Here is a 25,003-nt window from a genome sequence, read left to right as displayed (position 1 = left end):
TGACTTATTTTCCCCTTCTTTCCTCATCTCTCTCCTTTCTAACTCCCTTCTTCTCCCTTCTTCTCCCTTCTTCTCCCTTCTTCTCCCTTCTTCTCCCTTCTCTCTCCTCTCCTTTTATTCTAAGAGATTCACTATTTTTTATCTTTAAAGTGGCATCACACAGCCAATTTTTTTTAAGGAGAGAACCCAGAATTCCCAGTGTCTTTAAGTAATTAATCATTTTGTATGAATATTACTGGCAACAAAGAAAGGCATCATTTGAGAAGTTCTTACAAATTTCTGTTTCTTGAAGAGCAGGTGTTTGGCTGGAGAGGGGAGCTTGGAGCTGGGGTTTACTGGCTGTTCCCTTTCACAACTGGCTGCAGGCTGAGGAAGGTAAAAACCCAAATTTCTGGAGAAGCCAAACTGGTGTGGAGGGATGAAGATGGAGAGCTGGCTCTCACCAAAGGATTCCGGTGAGTTTTATTCTCAAACATGGGAATAAAAATCTCCTTTCCAGCTAAAATGTGGCTTTTTAAATCTGGATGTTCCCAAAGTGCTGTTTTGTACAGAATAATCTCAAACAGACTGAGCAGTTCTTGGCAGTATGATGAGACAGTGAAAGGAAATGGAAGCCTTTGGAAATAATTTGGCTTTTTTCCTCCCTCAGAGCTGCTTTGTTGGAGATATTTGAAACAATTGATTTGGATGGGAATGGCCTCCTGAGTCTGGAGGAATACAACTTCTTTGAGCTGAGGACTAGTGGGGAGAAGTGTGATCAGGAAGCCTGGGCTGTGTGTAAGGGTAAGTTCATTACTGTGATACAGCTAATTAAAGCTATCAATTAATTTCCAAGCTGGGTAGAACTGGGTATTCTGTACCAATTCCAAGAACATGTGCAGATATTGTTCTCTTCCTCCTTTCTTCTTCTTTTATTCCAGTTTCCTGTCCTTTGCTTTGCTTCATTCTGCTGTGTGTGCCACTGATCTTCTGCTGAGAAAATTCTTCCCCTTCCTAATTGTTTTGTAGCTGCCAAAACCTACAGGATTTGTAATCCTGGATGATATGGGGAAGGAAACTGTCACAGGTATTTGCTTAATCCATCTCCTTTGTGCAGATTGGGCTGGTGCTGCTCTTTTATCTCACCAAGTGTGGATCTGATGCTATAAATTGGTATCCAGAGTTGTTGTGGATTTCCAGTGTCTCCTTTTATAATATCCATGTCATGTTTGACATAATTCCTTTGGAGGCTGTGGCACATTGGCCAAGATACTTTAAATCTGGCAAGCCCTATTAATTACCTCCACCCAAAACATTCTGAGGTATCAGAATTTTTCCTAACTGATGGAAAACTCCTACAAAAATACATTTCTTGAACTGAATTTCTCCTCTGTGGAAAAGCACATCCAGGGATGAAACACTTGATGGCTTTGTCAGGGTGATACAGGTAGGAGGGGTGGAAATGTGTGAATAAATAAGAGAGGAAAGAGGAGAAGCTGGGGAATGTTTCACCAGGTCATCAATCAGTGGAAGGGTTCACACGAATATCATCAATCTTGACACCAAAGTTCAAGCCATTTATTACAGCATCTGTAGCCTTGGATAGATTTATTAAATTGGTAATTCCTTTTTAATAATATATAGTAAAGATTTAGCATTGTTATGAAGATGAGAAAACCATTTTTAAAAGTCCCTGACACGAGGACATTTCAATTATGTGTTTGCTGACATTAGAGTGGTGGATCTATGATATTCTCTCTGGAGAGGGGTGGTAGGATTACTGGAATTTTATTGCTTTTTAGGAACTAAGTAAATCATTGCTGTATCAAAGACCTGAAGCATTTAAAGGTGCTGCCTCCAGCTGGCTTTCATTTCCCATTCCTAAAATACCCCATTCTGCAAAGCTCAACCACAAACTTTTAGGGGGAAAAGAATCAATATGAACTCTTTTTATTTTGAAATCTGCCCCTTTTTTGGGGGTTATCCTAGGAGCCAGCTGTTTGTAGGCATTGTCCCAAATCCACAGGGGAGCTCTGCAAACAGCTCAAGGACATTCTTTCCCAAATTATATTGGAGATCCTGAAGCTCTAAGTTGGCTCCATCCTTCCAATCTTTTTAACATGAGGGGGATTTTAGCTTTGGAAGAATAAAAGTGTTTGCAGAGAGAACAGATTTTGAAGTGTTATTTTTATTCCTTTGAAACAGAAAATTTTGAGATGAAGAAGAATGAACTAACAAGACAAGGATTTCTGGATTTGAATCTCATGGAAGCCAACGACCAGGATGGGGATCCTTGGGACCTTTGGGTCACTTTGTTGTCCCTGGGCTACAACAAAGCCTTAGAAATGACAGAGGTAGGAGAGGCACAGAGCAAAAATCCCTGCACCTTGATCTGCTCAGTCTCTGTGTCTGCCACAAAGTGATTGCAGGAGGGCAGGGACCCACTGCCACTCTCATTGTCCTGATTCTTAACACAGCACGTGGAATTTTGAAAAAAAAAAAATTCCTCTGCTTTAGAGAAAGCCAGGATTTCATGGGATTGTAGAGGAAGGAATTTTTCATTGTATCTGTTAAAAGAATCACTGCACTGTGTTGGTGGGGAGTGATAGGAAGAGAAGGATTGTAAACTGTCAGCAAATTTTAAAAAACAGGACTTTTTCTCCTTAAAAAAAGTCAGTTTTGTGGCCCAAATCACAATAGAAGTGGATAAAGATAATTTATTTCCACATATTCTAGAATTCCTAGTTTCCAGACAAAACTATTTCTGTTATTGTTGCCTTTCACAACAATGTCTGAAGAGGTTCAGTGTAAAATTTTAATGCTTCAATAAAATTTTTGGGTTTGGGTCACACATTATTTACTTTTCAGGACCAAGGATTATTTCTCTGATGTTTCTGTGCACTTACAGATTTTTTAATTATTCAGTTTTATATTCTAAATTCTAATTCTATATTCTATACATATTACATATTTCTGATGTTAATAATTCTTTCTAGAAAAGAGGATCTCTATTATGAAGGGAAATTATGAAAATTTAGAGCATTAAATCTACAGATAATGAAATTATTTAATTCCCAGGAAAAGCAGATTTTTAGGATCACAGTCTGATAATATTATTTACCTTTGTTCAACAGGTCAATGTAATCAATATATAAAATATATAAAGATCTAGAAATAGTATCAGAGATATCAGTGAAAATTTTGGGATGGTGCTGATGGATTTAAGGATGAGCTCCTTTTCCTCTGACTTGTGCTTGGCAGAGCCCCCCAAAACTGTTTTTCTGCATTTCAGCCACAAGAGAGAGCCCTCCTCCAAGAAAGCATTTTGGGGAGGTTTTTCTCCAGTTAGGAATTTCAGGAAGGTGATTTGTGCCTTGTTCCAGCTGTGGTTTCTGGCTCCAGCCTTTGCTTTCCTAAGGACAGCACAGCTCTCAAATGCTTCAGTAATTAATTAAAAATCTCCAGCAAACTCTTGTGTCTCACTTAACTCTTTAATTCTTTGTTAAGACAGATGTTTTGGGAGCACTGAGACAGAACTTGAGAAATCCTGGTGGATTCCAACAGCCTTTAGAAAGGAGCTGAAGTGCTGTGACTGAGTCTAAGAAAATACAAACCCCTGGTTGTTACACCAGGAGTAAAATACAGCCAAGATACTCCCAGAGTGCTCAATGCAACATTGCAGAGGTGTTAAATCTGTGTGGAGTGGCACAAACAGCTACAGTGTGAAAGGTTTATTTCAGACCCTGGAACACATTTAGATTTAATCTGAATTCCTGGACATTTTGCTGTCCAAGCAAGGGTTTGCTGTGTTGAGCTATGTCAGGTGTGCTGGGAATGGCTTGAAAAAGGCAATTTGTCCTGGGCTTTCATTTGGTGCAAAAGATTGCCACAGCTCACAGTTCATAATATTTAATATTCTGGGAAATATTGATATCTGGGTCATTCCAGTTCAAATATGAGAATACTTAGGAGCTGTGAGTGAAAATCTGAGGGAAAAAACTACAGCTCTAGTGATGCTGAAACTCCTCTTCTTCACTGCAGGCCTGCCCCTTTGTCATTGATGTGTGTGCAGAGAGGTGCAAACCCAGAGTTAAAGCCATTGCTCTGGAGGCAGGGGGCTCCCAGCTCAGCAGGGCTGTCTGCAGGTCTGTGCTGAATAAAGGAGAGGCCAAAGTGCTGGATGGCTCTGAGAACATCTTCATCTACACCTACAGATCAGGCAGCAGAATCACCTCTGTCATTGAGAATAAGGTATGGCCTGGAACTTCCATATTGTGCTTTGTGTTAATGACTGTTGTTGTTCCTCCTTCCTTGGGCCATATCTGAGAATTGCTTTTCCTAAAAGCAGGTTTTGTGTCTCTTTAAAAAAATCACTGCCTGATGTGCTTCTTGTGACTTCAGAAGAACCTGAGTCAGTGTTCTTGGAAGGGGCAAATTGTTATAATGAGGCAAGCAGTTCTAACTACCATATAGAAACAGAGTATTTTTCAATATTTTGACACAATATCATCATCATATGAGGAAACAAACACTAACAGCTAGAAATGCAACTTGAGCAAGAGCAAAGATGACAGAATTTACTCTACTAAATATTTTCAGTGTCCATAAGGAAGTCAAAGAGCAGTGATTTTTAGGAGTTTGCTATGGATGAATTTTTACCTGATTATTCTTTCAGGTGTGCTTTATTAGTAATTCAAGCTGAAAATTGTAAATCCAAGTAGAAGTGGTTAAACCTTTTTCCATAGATCACAATGAATGTTCTCAGTTTCCTTTATGCCAGGAACTGTGAGTAAATGAACACAGCACAGTAAGATGTTAAACTTCAGATGCTTTAAGATTTAAAAGATCACAGCAAGAAGTGTATTTTTAAATGCCCAGCCATGCACTAGGGGGTGACTTGGGGGACTAAATTAGGACTGGATGCTGAGGCTCCTGGAACTCTGGATTTGGCTTTGCACTTCGCCCTTTAGGGTGGATATTCCAGAGTTATTTATATGTTTAGGGATATGTCAAAGAGGGAGATCAGAGCTGCACTGAGACAACTGGATGCTCCCTGCTCCAGATCTCTGCCCACTCTGTTTTATACTACTTGGGTTTGGTTGGTTGGTCTCACCAAGCTGGGTGGGAATGCTGGGGAAGCTCCACGGTGGGCAGGCTGTGAGGATACAACAAAGCCAGGTTGTATCTTCTCAAGTCCTTGTGTTGTTACAAGGAGTCTTACATTTCTTTTGACCATGACTGTGGTGCTAAGGTACATTTGAAACTGTTGCTCCTCAAAGAGTATCTGTTACTCTTCAGAGTATCCTTAAAGCATTTCCATCCCTTAAACAGCAAGGTCAGGGGGAGTCCAAGGAGTGTGCAGCTGTTACTCAAAGAACAGACACTTAACTATTAAAGTTTTAATGGTTCCTTCATTTTTTTTTCACCTGCAGTCTGAAAACAAAGTGATAATTCATGTCAACAATGAACAGAGTAAGAACTGCCTAAACAATAGGGGACTGACTGTTTTTGCTGTGGAAGTGGCTCCAAAATCCATGATGGTAAGGATTTTTTATTGCTTAGCCAACTTTAAAGAAAATCAGATGGCATCTTTATGTTTTCTTTTTGAAGGGCTTTTATCATGATAATGGGTGTGTGGACATTGGCATCTTCTGACTAGAACAGATCAGATGCACTTTTTGATATTTCATGTACTTGATGTATCCCTGTTTTCCTGTGCAGTTTGCTATGGAAATCCATAATCCAGTTTTTCATTCATGGGCCTGTTTCACTTGTCCTTTCTATACATGCACCATTCACAAATATATTTAATACTCTTTTTCTAAGGCTATATTAGTTTTTTTTTTTTTTTTACTTAGCAATTTTTAATCCCACATATTGATGCCTGTGAGAACAGACCAAGCATGCACTAATCAGAAAGAGAAATAAATGTATTGCAGGCCTTGTGCACACTGGGATTTGCTGGTGGCTAACTTCTGTTAAACTTGATTTAGGGATCATGAGACAGTTTGATTGCTGAGCCCTGCTGCAGGGCTGTGCAGGCTTTAGTGACAATTCCATATGAGGGGTCTGAGGGATGGGATGGAATGTGATGGAATTCATTACAAATGCAGATGATGTGTTTTTGGTTGGGTTTTTTTCATTTATTTACAAACAACCCCCTGGTTTTATTTTTGTAAAAAGACACCTCTTTGTTTAAAAAGCAGAGGCATCCAAGCTATTTTGTATTTCCCAGCTTTCCAGGGTGGATTCATTCAAGGCTGTTGCAAACAGAGCAGTCCCATGACACAGGCAGGGCTGGGGCCCATTTAAATTGCTGCTGACACTTCAGATATCCACTTACATCCTGTAAGGTGCTTTTTAATTTGAATTTAGGCTTCATTCACTATAAACTGTAGGCTCAGTCCTTATGGATATTTTGCTGTTCAATTCAAGAGTAATTTTTGAATATCTGTCAGTGTAGATGATGAGTATTCATCATTTAGTGACACAAGTACAGAAATTTTGCTTACACAGCACATTGGGTAGCAGTTCTCCAATGAAGAGAACTCTCTTTCACCTCTGCTTTCTCTTGTGCCAGGTCTCTCAGCATGTGATGGCCCTGAATGAGCAGGAAGAGTGGATTTACAGCTGTGTGCACTCCCTTGTATGTTAAACCTCCCAGTGCAGGGCTGGGAGCAGCCAGACTCAACCAGGATTAGCTTTGGGCAGCTTTTAGACAATTTATAGTCTTGTCCTTCTCAAAAAGCTGGCATTCATTTCTATTTCTTGATGATTTGGGCATGAAACCACTGAGGCACAATAAAAATTAGTGCTTTTCAGTAATCCAGCTGCCAGTTGTAATATAATTGTGATTTAGAAAGGATTGTTTCTCTAAGTATGCTCTTATTTTCCATACCATGGATTGTAATTCCATCACAGGCTGGAAGTGCTTCCCTGAGGAAAAACTTTCTGAATGGGTTCCTGGATAAACATTCCTGTGGTTTTGATGTGAAGAAGTATAAAGGAATGAGGCTCATTTTATTTTGTCATTTGATAAAGGATGTGTTTCTTTCCCTCTTTTTGGATCATTTGCTGATAATCCTCATCTTACCCTTATTCTGTAATTTCTGCCTGATTTTATACTCTTTTATATAAAATAAAGTCTGTCTTTTCATATGTAATAAGGAAATAACATCATTTGAGAAAAATGAAGGGTTATCTTGGGCTCTTGCCTGTTAACAACAATTAATTATTCCCAGGGCAGCTGAAACAAGAAGACTGAAGTGCCAAGTTTAGGCTGCAAGAGCAAAGTAAATCATCTTTGAGGTACTAAATACATTCAGCTTATTATATTTTTCTGGTTCCTCTGAATATCTGCTAATGTGGAAAAACAAATGATGACCCTGGCCACTGGATGCTTAAAAAGTGTTTGAGTTTAAAATAGCCATTAAATGTATGTGACCTCATCTGTGAGGGCAGCAAGTAGTGTTGCAAAGTTATTTTTATCTGCCCCAACTCCTGCTCTCTGCTGTTACTCTGCTGTAATCTTACACTGGGCAAGTAAATGTCAGTGACAAAATGAGAGCTGGGCTCTGATTTACACACTCAGGCAGCAGTCCTGGTGAGCTTTGAGTTTTCCATGTTTTTTCCTTAGCAAGTATCACAGATATCATTTCCATTTTCTGTCTAAAAGAAGTTGAGGCCCCAAAAATGTTTGGTGATTTTTAGCTCTGACTGAGCCCTGTAAATGCTGCCTCAGGCAAGGTGTGGGTAAAACAGAGATTCCCAACTCCTTGTCTGAAAAGGAGTTGGGGAATAATGAGACACTGTGTGGAATAGATACTACAAAGTGAGCAGTGCATTATTTGCATTTCTTTTGTTTGTAAAATCAGTCTTTTTAGATGGAGCAGGAATTCATATGCAACTCTCTCAGCATTTTAGGGTTGAAGCTGAGAGAAGGGCTTAGCTGAGAAATCACAGCACGTGGAAAGAGTTGGGTTTGCTGCAGGTAAAAAACATGGCACAGCACTACACAGGGAACTTCATTTGTTTTCTGATCCTCCTGCTGCTAGGAAGGGTTTAATTATCCAGTTTTTAAAGTGGGGACATAGGCAAACTGTCCATGGCAGGTTCTACCTTTCCTGCCCTGGAGGAGGTGAGATTAGAAATCTTGGTTGTATCTGCAGAGTGTTTTTCAGTTTGCTCCAAATCCAGGTACCACCAAGTCAGGAAAAATTCCAGCTTGTCTTTTTAAGGTTGAACACAGGTACCAGCTTATTTTTTTTGAGGGGAGACATTTAGGAGAAAAAAAATCTCAGTAACAGGTAATTTCAATTTCTGGATTGTTACCTTTCTTTTGAGAGCTAGAGCTATAACAAAATTCAGCTTCTTCAAGGCTTTGCTAATGCTGACCTTCCCTGTCCCCACTTCAGGGGCAGAGTATAAAAAAAATGTTGCTTTTAAAAATTAATGCTAAATCTCTTTTTTGTTCAGTTGTAAGCTAAGTGAAAAATAGCTAAGTATTCACTCCCCTGTGTTTGAATTTTCAAGCAAAAAAAGTATTTTTTTTAACAGAGAACATAGTTTGGTGAGCTAGTATGCAAAAAAAAAAAAAAGAAGTTGGTGTTTAGGGGATGTCTACTTGGTGGGAGCCTGGGAATTGTGGGGGTGCAGATGGAGGAGTCAGTGAAGAGCTGTGGAAGTGACCCATTGAGAAGAGTTTTTCCTTCCATGTGTGCAATTGATGAGTATGGAATCAAACTTAATAAGATCAGGAACACAGGAAGGATGTAATTTTGCCTGAAACTTCATCATCCACACACACATTTTTCCTATCTGCAGCAGCAGTTCTGTATTTTTTGTGTTGGTGCATGTTGCAAGTCTTCCCATCCAAGAACAAAGCCTGATGAAAATCAGAAATCAAATTTTAAAATATTTAAAAGTCTACTGAAACTCTGTCGACCTGGTGAATGCCTCCTTGGCAAGGGATCAAAAGGAATAAAAATCGGGAGGACAGAAGAGGACAGGAGAGCGCACGGGCTGTCCCCGGAGCGCTGCGTGCCCGGCCGGAGCGCGGGCGGTGCCTTTAAGGGGCGGTCGCGGGGCGGTGGCGGCGGCGGGGCCGGGGCGGCCGCGGTCCCCCCCGGCTCCCGGAACTCTCCCGGCGCCGGCCATGGTGCGGATCGTGACCGTGCAGACCAAGCCCTACGGCGACCAGAAGCCGGGCACCAGCGGGCTGCGCAAGCGGGTGACGGTGTTCCAGAAAAATGCCAACTACACCGAGAACTTCATCCAGAGCATTCTGGCCACCGTGCCGCCCGCCGAGCGCCAGGAAGCCACGCTCGTGGTGGGGGGAGACGGCCGCTTCTACATGAGAGACGCCATCCAGCTGATCGTCCGCATCGCCGCCGCTAACGGGGTAAGCAGCGAGCGCTCCGGGATGCGCTGCCCGCCCTCCCGCCCGCAGCGCCGGCGGAAATCGCTGGCGCTCGCCGTGCCCGCGGCGTGGAAGTAACGCGGTGAGTGACACATGAGTGACGGGGCTGGCGTGGGACAGGCAGCAAAACCCCCCCGGCAGCCTCTCCCTGCCTGCGGGAGCGAGTGGACATTGGCCAGGGTGGAGGTATGGGAGCAAACACGACTTTGCTCTAATTCCTCCTCCATTCTGGCTGTTGAGTTTTCCAGCGGCACGGCGTGCAGGCAGGGAGGTGTTGGGAGGGAGCAGTGTTCCCTTCCCCAGCCTGGAATGCATCTCACTGCTGGGGGATTCCTCCGTGGGCTCGTCCTGCTCTGTCACTCGGTGGCCCGAGGGAACACCAGCAGGGAAAGTGATGTGCTGAAGTCAAGTTTGCAAAGGGAAGATTTCCCCTACATTTACTCTTTTCCCTTCTCCTGGGACACCAACAGCAGCAAACATTCTTCCCTCGTTACAGAGGAGAGAGGGGCTGAGGGTGCTGCTTAACCTCAGTTACCCATTTCAAATTCCAGGTGCCCCAATGCCTGTAAATACTGACTGATCAGGCAAAAGGTAATAATTTAGGATTGCTGCCTTCTTAGGGCATAAAGAAGCGAAGAACTGGTTTGGATTCTTTCGAAGCCATGTAGCAATTTGTCTTTTGTGATGTGTGGCAACTGCTCAATTTTGATTGTATAGCCCAGCATCCCTGGATGCTGCATGCACCTCTGGAAGTGATGGATAAAGCAGCCTTCCCTGATGGAAAGGCAGCAGGCACTGGTTTATTTATTTATTTGTTCTGGAAATTGGAATATGCAGCATTCCTGCCTGAATGCACACACAGACAGCATCCCTGTGGATCCTGTGAATAAGCAGAGTGGGAAACTCTTTCCCTGGGATGAAATGTGAATTTGTGCAGGTTTTTGGATGTGCACCCGGGGCCTGGCGGGGTGTGGCAGCATTCCAGGCAGTGACATCTCCATCATTTACACTTCAGCTCCATCCCAGAAGCAGAGGCCTGGGGTAGAGCCATGCTGGGATTTGATGAAGTGTTTTGGGGAGCGTGGAGGGCCGGGGAAGGCTGGGATCCTCCCCTGGTTCGTGCAGTCACTCACGTACCAGCAGGGCTGAGCTCGCTGCCAGAGCTGCAGCTGCGGGTCCCAAGGGCTGCCCTTGCCGGCAGGAATTTGCCCTGGAGCATTTTGTCCACGTGGATTCCGAATGCTGGGGCAGAATTGGTTGTAAAATCAGAAACTGTTCGGAAAAGGCAGGAAGAACAGGAGGTGGAGGAAGGAAATGTGTGGAATAATGTGTGGGTTAATAAATGAGCAGCAGGTGAAGCCTGGATAAGTAACCAGAGGTACAGTGGGGTGAGCTACTGAGGGCAGAGCCACGGGAAACTTGATTACAGATATTTGCTACATTTTAGCAGCTCTGGCCTAAATAAGAGCAGGAACTGCATTGCTAAACTCAAGAATAACAAAACTCTCTGGTACCAAGAAATGAAGTGACTAAAACCAGAGGGTTTCTTATGCAAAGCACTGGTTTAAAAAAAAAAAAAATTGATATGTTTGACTTGTTTTGGCGTGCTTGAGGGATGCTTGGTTTGTTGGGTAATTGCAAATATCAGTTCCCTGGTGGTTACCACAGTGTAGTTAAGTAAGCCTCTTAAAACCCTCTTTCTTCATAGTAAATATGAAGTGACTGGAAGTTCCCTGCCCTTCAAAGAGAAGGATGGACAACTTCATTCATGGTAAGAAAGTGCCCTGCAGAACAGGGACCAGCACATGGAAACTTGTTCCTGCAGCAAGTGCTGGGACTCAAACGTCTCCTGATTCCAGCAGCCAGGTCTGGGGGAAAAGTCAGTGGCCTCATGCTGAGAAAAGCTGAGTAATACTAAAGAAAACTGCTGGAAAAGTGCATTTCAGGTCCTGAGGATTAAAAGGTGATAGATGAATACTTTAAAATCACGTGGTGGTGAGATCTGGTTGAATGGTGCTCAGACCTGAGGACCACAACCAATGATCTTTAGTTTTACACCATAAAAGGAAAGGATGCTAAAATTAGCTTGAATTTTGTCTCTACCTAGAATAGTTAATATGCAACTAAATATTTATTTTTGAGTAGCAACTACTCAGTTTGTAGTTATGAGATTAAGGGGTGTTTATCTTATTTTAAAGTTTGCATTTCTGTAAGTAAACTGAAGTTGTTTGCCATTCCCAGTTGGCATCCAATATACCCTACCAGCTTTGTTTTGGTCTGTGTGCCAGCCTTTCCTTGATATTATTCCCACATAGTGAGTCTGACTCTTTAATTCCACAAATCAGATCTTCACAGGTCCTGTTGGAGCATCACTGATCAGCAGAATTGTGGCTGTTCAATAATTTCATATCCAAAATGACAGGAACTGTAAATCCAGAAGAAGCAGCACAGGCTGATTCAGTGATATTGTCACCTGCTGTTCCCCAAATTTCCTGTGCCCTTGGTTCCTTCATAGCTGAACACTTCTCCAAGTGCTGCAAAGTTGCCACACTCAGGCACGTTGCTGGAAGGTGCTTTGAGTGCCAGGCTGTGCCTTGCATGTTAAATAGAGCCTGCTTTTGTTTTGTAGCTGCAGGACAAACAGGACTCTTGTTAGAAATGCTGCCCTCTCCCCCAGGAAGTTTGGGTTCCTGCCTTGGCTGCTTTAACTTTTCTGCCCCCTCAGTTACTCAGGGAAACCAAGTGTTCAAACCTGTTGCATTTATTTGTCACTGCTCTCCTTTGGTAGCTCCCTTTTTCTTTGTGCTGTTCTGCCACAGCTCCCAGACCAGTTCCCACTGAAATTTCCCTTTGACTAAAACCTAAAATCATCAAAATTAAGTGCTCATAAAGAAAATTCTTCCAAAAAGCAACCCCTGTGTACCAGGGTTACATGTGGTGATGCTGGATCCTCCAGGCCAATAGGAAAATTCTCAATTTCTGACTTTCTTACGTTACTGTTTTTCTCAGAGGCAGAAGGGGAAATTGAGATGTGAGATCTAAAGTGAGGAAATAAATACCACTTATAGGTATTTCCTGGCTGCAGATGATGTGGATTTTAGAAGACAGCAGCTCTCACAGCCAGTTTTACACCAGCTTAGACTCTTTTTGCCTATAAAGTTAATTGGCTTATGCCAGTTTGCAGAGGAAGGTGATTAAGTGGTCAGGTTGTCCAGTTTCAGTACCTCTTTGGAATTTTAAACTCTGCACTCATGAAACTCCAGCTCAGAGCAAGAGCTAAGGTGCTTTGCAGTTAATCTCTGCAAATCCAGCAGGCAGAGTTGAAATTCATCCTAGCAGGGATTTAGCTGTAATCTCTTGGGACAATGTCTGTACATGAGCACACACCTCAGCTGGGGCTGGGTTGGCAGGGCAGAAATGCCTCCCCTTGTCAGGGCAAAGTTTGGGATAGGGAGCTGGGCTGGAGAGCTGCTATCCATGTGTTATTCCAAATTTGGGCTCACCAGATTGAGAAATGCATCCTGACATGATCCTGAGCTGGCCAAAATATTGATTAATGCTTCAGATGAGGAGCTGAAACCTATTTTAGAGCTTAGATATCAGCAAGTTCAAAGAATTCTGAAGTAATAAAAGTGTAACATGTACACTTATAGTACATAGTACAAGTTGCAGAGTTACAAAATAAACAGCAGATGTAGTGTAGAGGGCGAACAAAGTTGGCAGGATCACCCAGTTATCCAGAAAAACATAATTTCTTGATTTTAAAATAAGTTTGTTGTAAGTGAATGTCAGGAAATAAAGCCTCACTGGGAGCACAAGTCCTGAGCTGAGGCACCAGCCCTCAGACAGGATCTGGTCTGGGGTGGGAGATTCCAGCAGGAAGGGCTGAGGTCCTTCTGTAGGGAAGAAATTCCTCCCTGTGAGGGTGCTGGGACCCTGGAACAGGTCTTCCAGGGGAGCTGTGGCTGCTCCTGGATCCCTGGAATTGTCCAAGGTGAGGTTGGAGAGAGCTTGGAGCTACCTGGAATAGTGGAAGGTGCTTTTTGGGCTCAGGTGCAGATTTCCAAGAGCACTCAGGGCCAGGGGCTCTACCTCAGCAGGCTGGGGCCAGAAATTCTGGAGCATTGAGGAAATCCTGTGGAATCCCTCCCCTTTCCCTGGTGCAGGCCAGCAGAGATAAAATGCAGATTTGGGCATGCTTTGAGGGGTGACCATTGAACAGCAAGTTTCATAATCCTGGTGGCTGCTGTGTGCTTCCCTGGAAGGGAAGGCTCAGCCCCTCCAGTGGACAAACCTGGAGCTGGGGATTCATTCAGTCCCTGTCACTGCCACCCAACTTTTCAGCTGTGGTGGGAACAGGACAGTCTCTTCATTCTGGAGTGATTCATCTGTGAGTGCACTTGTGGTGTTGAGATGCTGCCAAGTATCTTTTTTACCCTCTGGAAAACAACTTCCAGACTCAGATTTTTAATTAATTCTTAATAGAAACAAAGCATTTTGCAGTGGGAGCAGCACTCCTTATATGACCAATATCACACTTGCAGTCTATTTATTTTCCTTGGGCACCATTTGTCCTGGCATTACCAAATGCCACTCCCAGCAGTGGCTGCCTGCACCAGAGTCATCCTCTGTGCCAGATTTTGGCAGCTACTCAGTGGGGCTTTCCAGGGCTCTTGGCACCCTCTTACGGCCAATGTGCAGGGACAGGCTGGCACTGGAGCTTTCCTGAGGGCAGCATTTAAGGGAATGGGGTTCTGCCTTAAAGGAGAGTCACAGATGAACTGTAAAGTGGTTTTACTCCATTTGTTGCCCAGGATTTCAGGCTAAGTGTCTTCTTGACTGAGCACAGAAAAGGAGCAGAAGGAGATGCCTGTCACCAGCTGCTTGCTGTTAAAAAATCCTGCAAAGCTGGAAAAGGAAGCTTGCAGCTAAACACAGCCCCACAGAGAGGACATTGGCTTTATCTGCCCTCTGAATGGGGACAAAGAGCTGGGAGAGGAATGGGAATGAAAGGAGAAGAGGAGGAGAGGGCACCCCAGACCTTGGGTATAGCAGGGGATGGGAACAGGGAATTGCTGTTCAGTTTGGCCTTTCCATGGGGGGTTCCCCCCACAATTATTTTTCTTGCCTGAATGCCTAAATATAAAATTGTAGATGGAGGGAAGGCTGAGGAAGTCAGAGTGAGGAACTAGGATAGTCTGGCTCTAACCCTACCCCTTGTTCCAGCTTGGGAAAGGCTCCAGGTGAAGAAAACTCCATCTCCCCCCAAAAATATGACACAGCTCTCTCAGGGAGAGGGAAAGGGTAGGAACCATGGAATTAAACCATGGGAGGAGCTGTGACTTCAATGTTTGATGAATTTAAGTCCTCTCAGAACAATCTTGGTTGTCTTTCTATCATTAAAGTCCAAAGTTAGTTTATAGTTTCTGTTCTTGTGTGTGTGAAAGGACAGTAAAAGGAGACTTGGCTTAGAAAATACCCCTGTCTGTGCCAGGTTGGCTGTTGAGAGAGGGAGATTCCCTCACCTGCCATGGGGAATTAGAGATCCAGGAAACAGGACCACAGGAAAAGCTCAGAGCATTGGGGCTGGCTGCTGTAGCAGAGAGGGCACTCAGAGCCTAATGCCAAAGGATTTTTTTTAGTGAGGAGTTGCCAGGAAGAGGATTATGAACCCTTTGTTTGCTGTGCCAGCAAGAGAGATATCCAGCAGATTGTAGGGAAGCACTTCCATCTGCAAGGCTAATTATGCACTGGCAGGGCTTAACTGGAGAAAAAGATTCCAAAAACAATTTAGATCAACTTCCAGGAGGAGACCTGGGTGTCATTGATGCAGTTGTGATGCTGTAATGATCAGTCACCCCAGCACAGCCTCCCAGACCACAGATCAAATGACTTTTCCCCAGTCCCTGCCCCAGTGCAAAGGTGCTCAGCACCTTCCTTGGATGACATTTTGCACCTCTGAATCCTCTGTGTGATCCCCTGACCAATCCTGGCTGGCCAGTTACTGATGGTTTAGTTTGTCCCAAACTGTGGTGCAGATGTTACACGAAAGCCCTGGGAGCAGGTGAGCACCCTAGGAGTGGGGTTGGTGTGGCTGTCCTTGTCCCTGTGCCTTTTATGCTTTATTTTATATTTCATTTAATAGAACATGCTTCACTTAATGCACATAAAGATTGCATGAATGACCCTCCTCCCCTGCTTAATTTAGTTTAATTCCTCTGTCTACTCCACATCACTGAATTACACACAAATTCCAAGCCTCCATAGGATTTTCCCTGCCAGTAAATCCAAGTGCATCCCATGTGCAGTCACAGGAGCTGGTGGCTGTCCTGTGCTCTCCTCCTGTCACTTAATGCCATGGCATTTCCCAGGGCAGCAAGAAGGGAAAGGCCTTTTCCTGCCAGGTGTAATTTTGGGAGCTGGATTTTGGGTTCTGTGCCACTAGAGGGAAACCTGGGCCTTTGCATGGGAATAAAGAGAGCTGCAAGATGCTGGAATAGTGTGGGTGGATAAAACACAAACCAGCTCTGCTATGCATCCCAGGCAGTCTCACTGTTGGGATAAAAGGTGTGTTGGTTGACACAAATTATCCAACTCCATTTTAATGTGCTGCTGGATAAATCAGGATCTTGGGGACATGGTCAGTGGTGGCTTTGGTAGAGTTATGGGTTTATCTGGATTATCCCAGAGGGTTTTTCCAACCTTTATGCTTCTGTGATCTCCTTTGGAAGGAAATATATCAGTTATTGGTGCAATGACAGAATCAGCAGCACAGTCCCTGAGCACCTTCAGAGCTGTCACAATTCAGCTGTGTGCACACATCTCCTTTTTCCTGCTTTAATAGTGGGACAAACAGAACCATTAGCAAGTGTCTGTTCTTTAACTGCTCCAACAATATCTATTAATTCTTTCCAGCAGCTCAGGCAGAGAACTCTGAGTGTTGTTAGAGAGACTTGGAGGAAATTTTAGGATCATGGAATGGTTTGGTTGGGAAGGAACCCTAAAGCCCATCCTATCCCACCACCTGCCATGGGCAGGGACATCTCCCACTATCCCAGGCTGCTCCAAGCCCCAGCCTGGCCTTGGACACTTCCAGGGATGGGGAGTCCACAGCCTTCCCTTCCTTCATTTACCTTCCCCATGCTTGGGAAGATGAGGCTTCACAGCAGTTTCTTGATATCTGAGTTTCTTCTGCTCGTGAACAGAATGAACAGCATTACTAGATGCAGTTTCCCCAAACATTTGATAGTTTTTTGTGGTTTTAATCTGGGTGAGACTTGCTGGAGGTGTTCAGCTGAGGCTGATGAGGTTTTCCAGCCAAGAGCTGACCAGCTGTTCCTGCTGGAAATTCTGCCTGAGTTTGAGGGAGCTGTGGGAAGTCAGGTTGTCAGGGCAGGAGTCGCATGAGCAAACGGGAGGTAACAGATCTGTTCCCTTCCATTTTAAGAGTGACCTTTAACTCACCAGACTTTGCAAAATAGCTCCAGCAGGATCCTGCTGTAAGTTTGCCTCCAGAGCCCCAGAGTGAAACTGGGCCTGGCACTGCCCTGCAGATCTGGGAAAACGTGGGAGCACCACATCCCAGCGGGGCTGAGCTGCTCCCACCTCCCTGCCCGAGGGAGATCCACCCGGATTGACACTGCCGGGCTCCATGGGATGGCTGGGAGCAGTGCCTGGGGCAACCAGGAGGTGATAGAGAAGACAGGAATCCTTTGCCAGCCTTGCAGTGAGGGACAGCAGTGTGGAATTGTGCGTTCTCCCTGACATTGATCCCCCACCGCAAGTGCGAGGACACGGCTTCGGTTACAGAAGGTGCAAGGAGCTATTTTTGGGGTGTCCAACAGCTCCCCTCAACTCCTGCCTCGTAGGTGGGCCATTGCTGTGTCAAAGCTGGGGGTTAATTTTTGGCATATTTGACTTTTTAAATGCATCTGTGTGAAAAAAGATGGAAGACGCTCCCCTGCCTCTGCTGACGGTGCCAACAGCTCCTTACAGCGACCAGAGACCGGGAACCAGCGGCTTACGGAGGAAAACCTTCTACTTTGAATCCAAGCTCAACTATTTGCAGAACTTCATCCAGAGTATATTTTTTTCCATAGACCTAAGAGATCGCCAAGGAGCCTCTCTGGTGGTTGGAGGTGATGGGAGGTACCTCAATAAGTCTGCAGTGGAAGTGATTGTCCAAATGGCTGCTGCCAACGGGGTTGGTAAATGTTGAAGGGCTGAATTCCTGTGGGGTGTGGCTGAGAAGTGCAGAAATCCATCAGGAATTAGGCACTGTGAGGTTTGATTTCCCCAAAGGCTTTATTCAACTGCTAATATTGATGTTTTTGAGGCAGATCAGGTGGGGAGTACAGAAATTAATGTTTTTTCACTCTAAGTGTTGCAGTTGGGCAGAGAATACATGTGGAGAAAGGAAAATAAATTCTGCCTGGGGTTTGTGTGTTCTTGTTTTGTGCTTTGACATGCCCCAGGCTGTTGGCACATGTGGATTTTTCACTTTGCATGAGAATATAAACCCTTGATACTGTTCAGAAATGGAGTGACAGGGAGAGCCACCAGAGTGGCAAAGGAGAAGAAACAACCATGTTTTGCATTTCTCACCAGGTGTAAATTGTGGCTGTGGGATAAATGCTCAGAGAGCCTTTGAAAATTGATATGAGAGTCAGCAAGTGAGTGACAGCCCTTATAGGGAGCTCAGTTGTGCTGGAATTCTGTGTTTTGGAAGCAGAGCAAGAGGCTTGTATGTTTGTAGTAGATCATGGTTCATGCAAGGGGCTTTGTCTTTGTTTAATTCTGCTTTTTAAGAAGAAATGGCTCTGCTGTCTGTCCTGGATCTCTTAGTGCAGAGCAAATTTTGTGCAAAGGGACCTGGATTTTAGGAGTTTGTTTGACAAAAAAGCAGACCATAACAGTGTAATTAATAGTGAATGGGAACATAGGGTGAGAGAATTTTATTAATTTATTTTTAAAATTGATTTATTTTCTATCTTGGGGGAGGGAATCTTCAGGCATTGCAAAATAATGTCTTCCTTTGAAATCAGTGTATGGGCTGAGCAGAAGGGCTGGAAAATGTGCACAGAGCCAGTCTTGGAGTGCCTGACACCAGGAGAGATCTGCTGGGGAGGGGGAGATCAGGCTCTTCTTCACCAGCTCAAGCTTTTCTCTCCAGCACTGGGCCCAGATCTGCCTAAATTTAGGGATTTAGGGGGTGGTTTGGATATTTTCCATGGATTTTTCTCCTCAGTTTGGCTGGTGCCTGTCGGTATTGTGCTCCTGGTGGTTTGTGCTACATCTCCTGCACAGAAAGGGATGGGCTGGGGACACCATGGAGCTGCAGCCACCAAATTCCATGGCTGGAAAAGCTGTTCCCAGTGTTCCTGGGGGGCAGGAGGGGCTGCAGGAGGTCCCTGTGTGCATCCCAATGGGGCTTTCAGTAAAACCAAGGTGCAAGTATTGCCTGGAGGGTTTTGAAGTGCTGTAACCCAAAAGTGGGTCTGCTTTGAGAATTCCATGAAAGGTGTTTCTCCAGCATTGCAGCCTGATGTTTTCCTCATAAGAAATTCCACAGACTCAAAAAGGATTAAGTGCAAATCGTTCAGCACATTGTTACACTGAGCAACCTTCCCAGTGCTTACCACAAAGACTTAGCACTGGAGGAGTGGGGAATGGCAGCTGAAAGCCTCTGGAAGCCAAGGAGGAGCCAAATCACAGAGCAGCTCCCATGGAGAAGAGTGTTTCTTCCTCTCCTTCCTTGCAGTGGAGAAAAGCAACAGTTCAGGTGTGCAGGGATACAAGGACAGGAGATTTGATGGGTTCATCCAGCTCTCCTGCAGCTGCTGCCTGCTTTGGCAGGGAAAATCTCTTGGTTTTCTTTCCTCTGCAGCATTCCTGGGGCACTGATGCACAGGGGTGCAGCAGAACATGACCCTCAGAGGGAAACTGGGGAGCAGGAGGGGAAGTTTTGGAGAGGAGCTTCCTGCAGCTCCTGTGAATTCTCAGAGAAACTGAGGAAGGTTTGGAGGCCAGAATAAAGCACAGGACAAGGTGTATCTGAGAATGGGGAAAAAGCCAGCCCTGTGGAGGCAAAAAATGAGTGATCAGTGCATGGGAAATGTGAGGGGTGCAATAAATGAGTGATCAGTGCATGGGAAACATGAGCTGCAATAAATGAGTGATCAGTGCATGGAAAATGTGAGGGGTGCAATAAATGAGTGATCAGTGCATGGGAAATGTGAGGGGTGCAATAAATGAGTGATCAGTGCATGGGCACAGTCAGGGCTCCAGTGTGAGCTGGTGTGGGCAGCTGGAGGCAGGGCCTCACTTTGGGTTTGCAAAGTGCTTTTTCACATTTCTGCTGTTATTTGAGGTGCAGCTCTGGGCTGTGACAGCTGGACCATGCAATAACTGATGGGCAGCGAGGCTGGGGCTTAGCACCTGGCAGTGCCAGGGGCCAGGAATCACAGCCATGCTGTGCCCTTGGCTCAGCACCCACCACAGCCTGGGAATTGATTCCTGCCTCAGCTCGTGATTGAATGAAATCTTTTCCCAGTCTGTTCTGGGTCTGACCCCCTCAGCTGCTGCAGAGGAGTCTGGTGTGGTTTTTGGTCCTGTCACCTCATTTTGGGGCTGTGGAAGGAGTGTGTTCTTCCAGGGAATTATCCACCTCCTGGTTTATTGCCTGGATTCTGATGCTGGTGTGTTGCACATTGCTCTGGATCCAATCTCAGTGATATCCCTGAATTGATGGGAAGGAGGTGTGCTGCTTGCTGTGAGGAATGATCTGCAGCTGCTCCCAGGATGTTCAAGTTCTGTGTTATTTTGGCTTCTCTCTGCCCCATTGTGTGTTTTGAAGGCAAATTTGGAGACCACAGCCAGAGGCAATGCTGGTTTTTTGTGGTTTAATTCCTGTGGAGAGCTCACCCCTTCAGTACATCCATGTGTAGCACTGATGGAGGAAAATGCTACAACAGGGGGTCAGATGCACCATGGGGAGCTTTGGCAGGAACAGGGCTGTGCTTTGGAGGTGTAGAAGAGATTACACCTGATAAATCACAGTTGTACTAATTACCAAAGAAGAGAAACAGCCTTGCCCTTTAATGTCTTGTGACTAATAAAGATAAGTGTGATAAAGGGGTGGCTTGGCTGCTCAGAAGAGACCCTCGAGGAGGTAGAGGAGCTTGGAGGAAGAAGGAACAATCCAGAGAGATGCAGAGAAGAATGAAACAAGGAAAGGGAGTTGCTGCTGTAAAAGATGTGCTGTGAGGTCAGTCTGGATCTGATGGAGTTGGAGTTTGCAGTCAGAGCTGAGCCAGGTGAAAGCTGTGTTCAGAGTTTGCAAACCAATATTTACAGCCAGCAGTCAGAGCCTGCAGCTGGACCCTTGCTGTAGTCAGAGTCAGGGTGGCAGAGCTGTAAAGAAGAATAAACCAGGAGTCTTTTCACATTGTTAAATGAGAATCTGTGTCTTGGCTCACTTCTACCCCTACGACACCTCAGCTGTGACAGCGCTGTGTTAGCAGAGTTTGGGGTTTGCCTGACCGAGCTGTGCTCTGCCCTCCCCTCTCAGATCGGGCGCTTGGTGATTGGGCAGAACGGGATCCTGTCCACGCCCGCCGTGTCCTGCATCATCCGCAAGATCAAAGCCATCGGCGGCATCATCCTCACCGCCAGCCACAACCCGGGCGGGCCCAACGGGGACTTCGGCATCAAGTTCAACATTGCCAACGGAGGTCAGCACTTGGGCTTCGGTTTCATTGCTGTTACTGCCGAGCTTCAGCCTTTCCTGCCAGGCTCAGCACTAAGTGCATGTATTTCTTCTTTGCACTCAGATGTTTGTTCATTCTTATCTCTATTACAAACAGTGAGTTCTACAGCACTTCAAGCTAGCAAGCTAAAAATGGAGTTGTGTGTCTCTCTCTACAAGGCCTTTTAAGGATAAATTATCCAATTAAGAAATGGCACCTAAATTACTTTTACTTATAGCCCAATAACCAACCACCCATGGTCTGCAATGCAAACTTTTCCATCCAATTACAAAATAACACCCAAACCCATAAAGAAGAAGGTGAAGAAACCTCTGCCCTAAAACCTCTATCTTGCTTTATATATATATATTACTGTATCCTAAAGCTTAAATTCCAAGTGTCTCACCATGTGATATTACAGACTTTTATTTAAACTACACACCCATGATCCCAGTTCTGTCATTCAATTTTGGAAACTTTCTCCATGGCCTCAGGTCAAATGCAGAGTTCTCCTGGGGGTCAGTGCCTGTCAGCACAGAAAGTTTAAAATTCTCAGTGACCAGGGTTCCAAAACTCCTGTTATTATTATTTATGTCTTGTGTCCACCCCAGAATCCAAGTTCCTGTCCATACCCCAGGAATCAGTGCCCTAATGGAGCAGGTGATGCTCTGCTCCCCTCATTCCCTGGTGTTCCTCTCCCAGCCCATCTCTTTGCTGTATTCCTGAAGTTCCCTCCCCTTGCAGCTGGATTCTCTAACACCTTCCCCTTGCCCATTTCATTTTACAGGTCCTGCTCCTGAAGCCATCACTGATAAAATTTTCCAGATCAGCAAGAAAATTGAGGAATATGCAATCTGCCCAGACCTGCAGGTGGATTTGGGCACCATTGGGAAGCAGCAGTTTGACTTGGAGAATAAATTTAAGCCATTTACAGGTAAAGAAATGTTCTTCCTCTTGGCCAGGTGAGGAATTGTGATGTTTCTGTTGCCATTCTGACCTCTCCTCCTCATTTGTTCCATAATCCCAGTGAGGACATTGCTCCTGGCATTTATTTATTTGGTGATTTTGATTTAGATAATTTTCTGCCCTACAGAAGTTTTCACTACAGTAGCAAAATCTTGATCCATTAAACTTCCCTAAAATCAAAGGCTGTTTATTCTGCAAGGCAAACATGTACTTGAAAACAGAAAAATGCAGTTACAGTGCATTTTCCTAATTAAAAATTAAAGATTTTAATCTTCCAACTGATTTTTTTCCGTGGTTTCAGATACAAAATTTGTCCCTGTGAGTGGAAAAACTGTTACATTTCACATGTGACTTTTGTCAGTCAGCAGTGAAATATGAAAATAAATTTAAAAATAAACTTTAAAAAAATACTGCAAGTATTTTTTTTGTCATCTCCTGGTCCTTTTAATTAACAAAGAAATAACTTAAAAGATATAAAAATTGGTGTTTCTCTCAGTCCCCATTTCTTTGTAGTAGAATTTTTATGCTATATTTTGTTTTTATGTTGGCTGCAAAGGTGCAGCTTTTTGAACTATTAAGTTCACACTTCCCATTGACTGTGGAAATTAAAGATCTGATTTTAGGTACATACTTTTAAATTTAATTGAAGTGGGATTGAGCCCTCTTGAAGAAAGTCCAGGGAACCTTAACTGGGAACAGAGTTTGCCTTAGGGATTTTGTTGGTCCACTTGTGACCTGATTAGCAGTGAGAGCCAGTAATTAAATTCCTAATTCAGCCCCATCATTCCTATTTTGATTCTCTGGGATGTTCAAGGGTTTTGTGCTGGGCCCTGGCCCTTCACTCTGAGGACCCTGAGCACAGCAACAGGGTTTGGTTATCACAATTCCAGGCTGGAAGGGTTGATCCCTGTCACTTTCTGTTTTCCAGTGGAAATTGTGGACTCTGTGGAAGCCTATGCCAACATGCTGAGGAATATCTTTGACTTCAATGCCTTGAAGGAGCTGCTGTCAGGGAAGAACCAGCTGAAGATTCGCATCGATGCCATGCACGGGGGTAAAAGGGGCTGGGCTTGGGGTGCTGGGGGCTCAGGTGTCCTTGGGGATTTGGCACCTACTTCAGACAGGAAGATTTTCTCTAGAATTTATATTGCAAGTTTGGGGGTTGGTTTGTAGCATACTGGATTTTTCTTTTTGGGAACAAACTTTTTATGTCTTGTGTTTTTGTCTTTTGTCAAGTGTTGTGTTATGGGAGTTGGAATGAGCTCATCTTGAAGGTCCCTTCCAACCCAAACCATTCTAGATTCTGTGAAATGTTTCATGAATCCTGAAATGGTTTGGGTTGGGAGGGACCTTAAAGCTCATCCAGTTCCATCCCTGCCATGGGCAGGGACACTTTCCACTAGCTCAGCTTGCCCTGTCCAGCTTGGCCTGGGACACTTGCAGGGATGGGGTGGATTTTGATGTGAACTCCTAAACCACAAAGCACCTAAAAGCACCTAAAGTGACCCAAACTGAGCATCCTGAGGTGGTGGTGCCATGGCTGGTGCAGAGCTGCCTGAGGTCTCAGCCATCTCCTTCCTCTCTGTTCTGCTGAGACAGTTGTGGGCCCTTATGTGAAGAAGATCCTGTGTGAGGAGCTGGGAGCCCCAGCAAATTCAGCTGTGAACTGCACCCCCCTGGAGGATTTTGGGGGCCACCACCCTGACCCCAACCTGACCTATGCTGCTGACCTGGTGCAGACCATGAAGACAGGAGAGTATGACTTTGGAGCTGCCTTTGATGGAGATGGGGTAAAGGAGCTGCTCAGAATTCCTTTTTTTCCTCTAACCAGCTCTGGGGACTGAGGTGCACTTTTCTCTCCCTCTGTCCTCTGTAATCATGAGTAAAGTCCTCTGTAATCATGAGTGAAGTGAACAACTTGCAACAAGTTTTCCACCACAGAAATAATTGGATATTGTGTCAATAAGCCCAAACTGTATTTAAATAACTTTTTAAAAAATCAGCAGGAAGGTGAAACACTACGGAGTTGCAGCTGTGTAACTTCTTCAAAGCTCTGTGTTTATTTCAGAAAATCTCTGGGAATTGTTGGGCTTGTGGGCTGGGCCCTGGGCTGAGCAGGGAGCTGAGCTGTTACAATGCATTATTTACTTTTTTTTGCTGAACATCTAATACATGATAGCCAATCAATACTTTCACTATTACCTATAGCCTATCACAACTACTAACATTACCATACCCATGTTACTGTTCTCTAACCACAAAAAGTTAGTATGTCACAGTTTAAGCTAGAAGTTGTTTTTCAGTTTTCTTGCAGTGGAAAATTCTGAGATGTTTTTTGTACTTGCAACATCGGCTTTCTTGTTTGCCTGTGAAAATCTTTTTTTGCTTTTCATCTTTTGTTTGAGGTAGATTTACATCTTTTGTTTGAGGTAGATTTACATCTTTTGTTTAAGATTTTGTTGAGATTTATCCTTTGCTCTGAGCTATAAAAACCCCTTCCAACTTACTTACCCTTTGCTTTCTAGTTATCCAGTAAGACTAGCTCAGCAATTCTTTTTTTCTATATCAAAACTTGCTTTCATTTCTATTCCTTTTCAAATTCTACATTCAGAGATCTTTCTGTTATACATACACACCTTGCTGTCAGATCCTTATCCTTCCCAACGTGTGCTGTGTCCCCAGGACCGTAACATGATTTTGGGCAAGCACGGGTTCTTTGTGAACCCCTCGGACTCGGTGGCCGTCATCGCCGCCAACATCCTCAGCATCCCGTACTTCCAGCAGACCGGGGTGCGCGGCTTCGCCCGCAGCATGCCCACCAGCGGGGCCCTGGACAGGTAGGGGCCCTGGGGAGGGCACAGGGCACAGGTAGGGGCCCTGGGGAGGGAACAGG

General features: G+C 44.6%; 2 protein-coding genes across 2 annotated transcripts; both read left to right on the top strand.

The window, feature by feature from the left end:
• Positions 1-292: 292 nt before the first annotated feature.
• LOC130266802 (EF-hand calcium-binding domain-containing protein 7-like) lies at positions 293-8,579 on the top strand (the record flags this gene model as incomplete). Its single annotated transcript, XM_056516062.1, has 6 exons — positions 293-455; positions 650-783; positions 2,185-2,333; positions 4,021-4,230; positions 5,412-5,519; positions 6,560-8,579. Coding segments are annotated over 6 exons (839 nt in total), but the record flags the coding sequence as incomplete, so codon positions are not given.
• Positions 8,580-9,065: 486 nt separating this feature from the next.
• Positions 9,066-24,961, top strand: LOC130266801 (phosphoglucomutase-1). Its single transcript, XM_056516061.1, has 6 exons — positions 9,066-9,379; positions 20,967-21,129; positions 21,932-22,078; positions 23,039-23,164; positions 23,710-23,900; positions 24,793-24,961. Exons 1-6 carry the CDS (start codon positions 9,134-9,136, stop codon positions 24,949-24,951), a joined length of 1,032 nt encoding a protein of 343 aa, XP_056372036.1. The 5' UTR covers positions 9,066-9,133; the 3' UTR covers positions 24,952-24,961.
• The last annotated feature ends 42 nt before the right edge of the window (positions 24,962-25,003 follow it).

Source organism: Oenanthe melanoleuca, unplaced genomic scaffold (genome assembly GCF_029582105.1).
Source record: "Oenanthe melanoleuca isolate GR-GAL-2019-014 unplaced genomic scaffold, OMel1.0 S244, whole genome shotgun sequence".
In the NCBI taxonomy this organism is placed as follows: Eukaryota; Metazoa; Chordata; class Aves; order Passeriformes; family Muscicapidae; genus Oenanthe; species Oenanthe melanoleuca.
The sequence above is the reverse complement of the archived record's forward strand: the minus strand, read 5'-3'. Positions and strand labels throughout refer to the sequence as shown.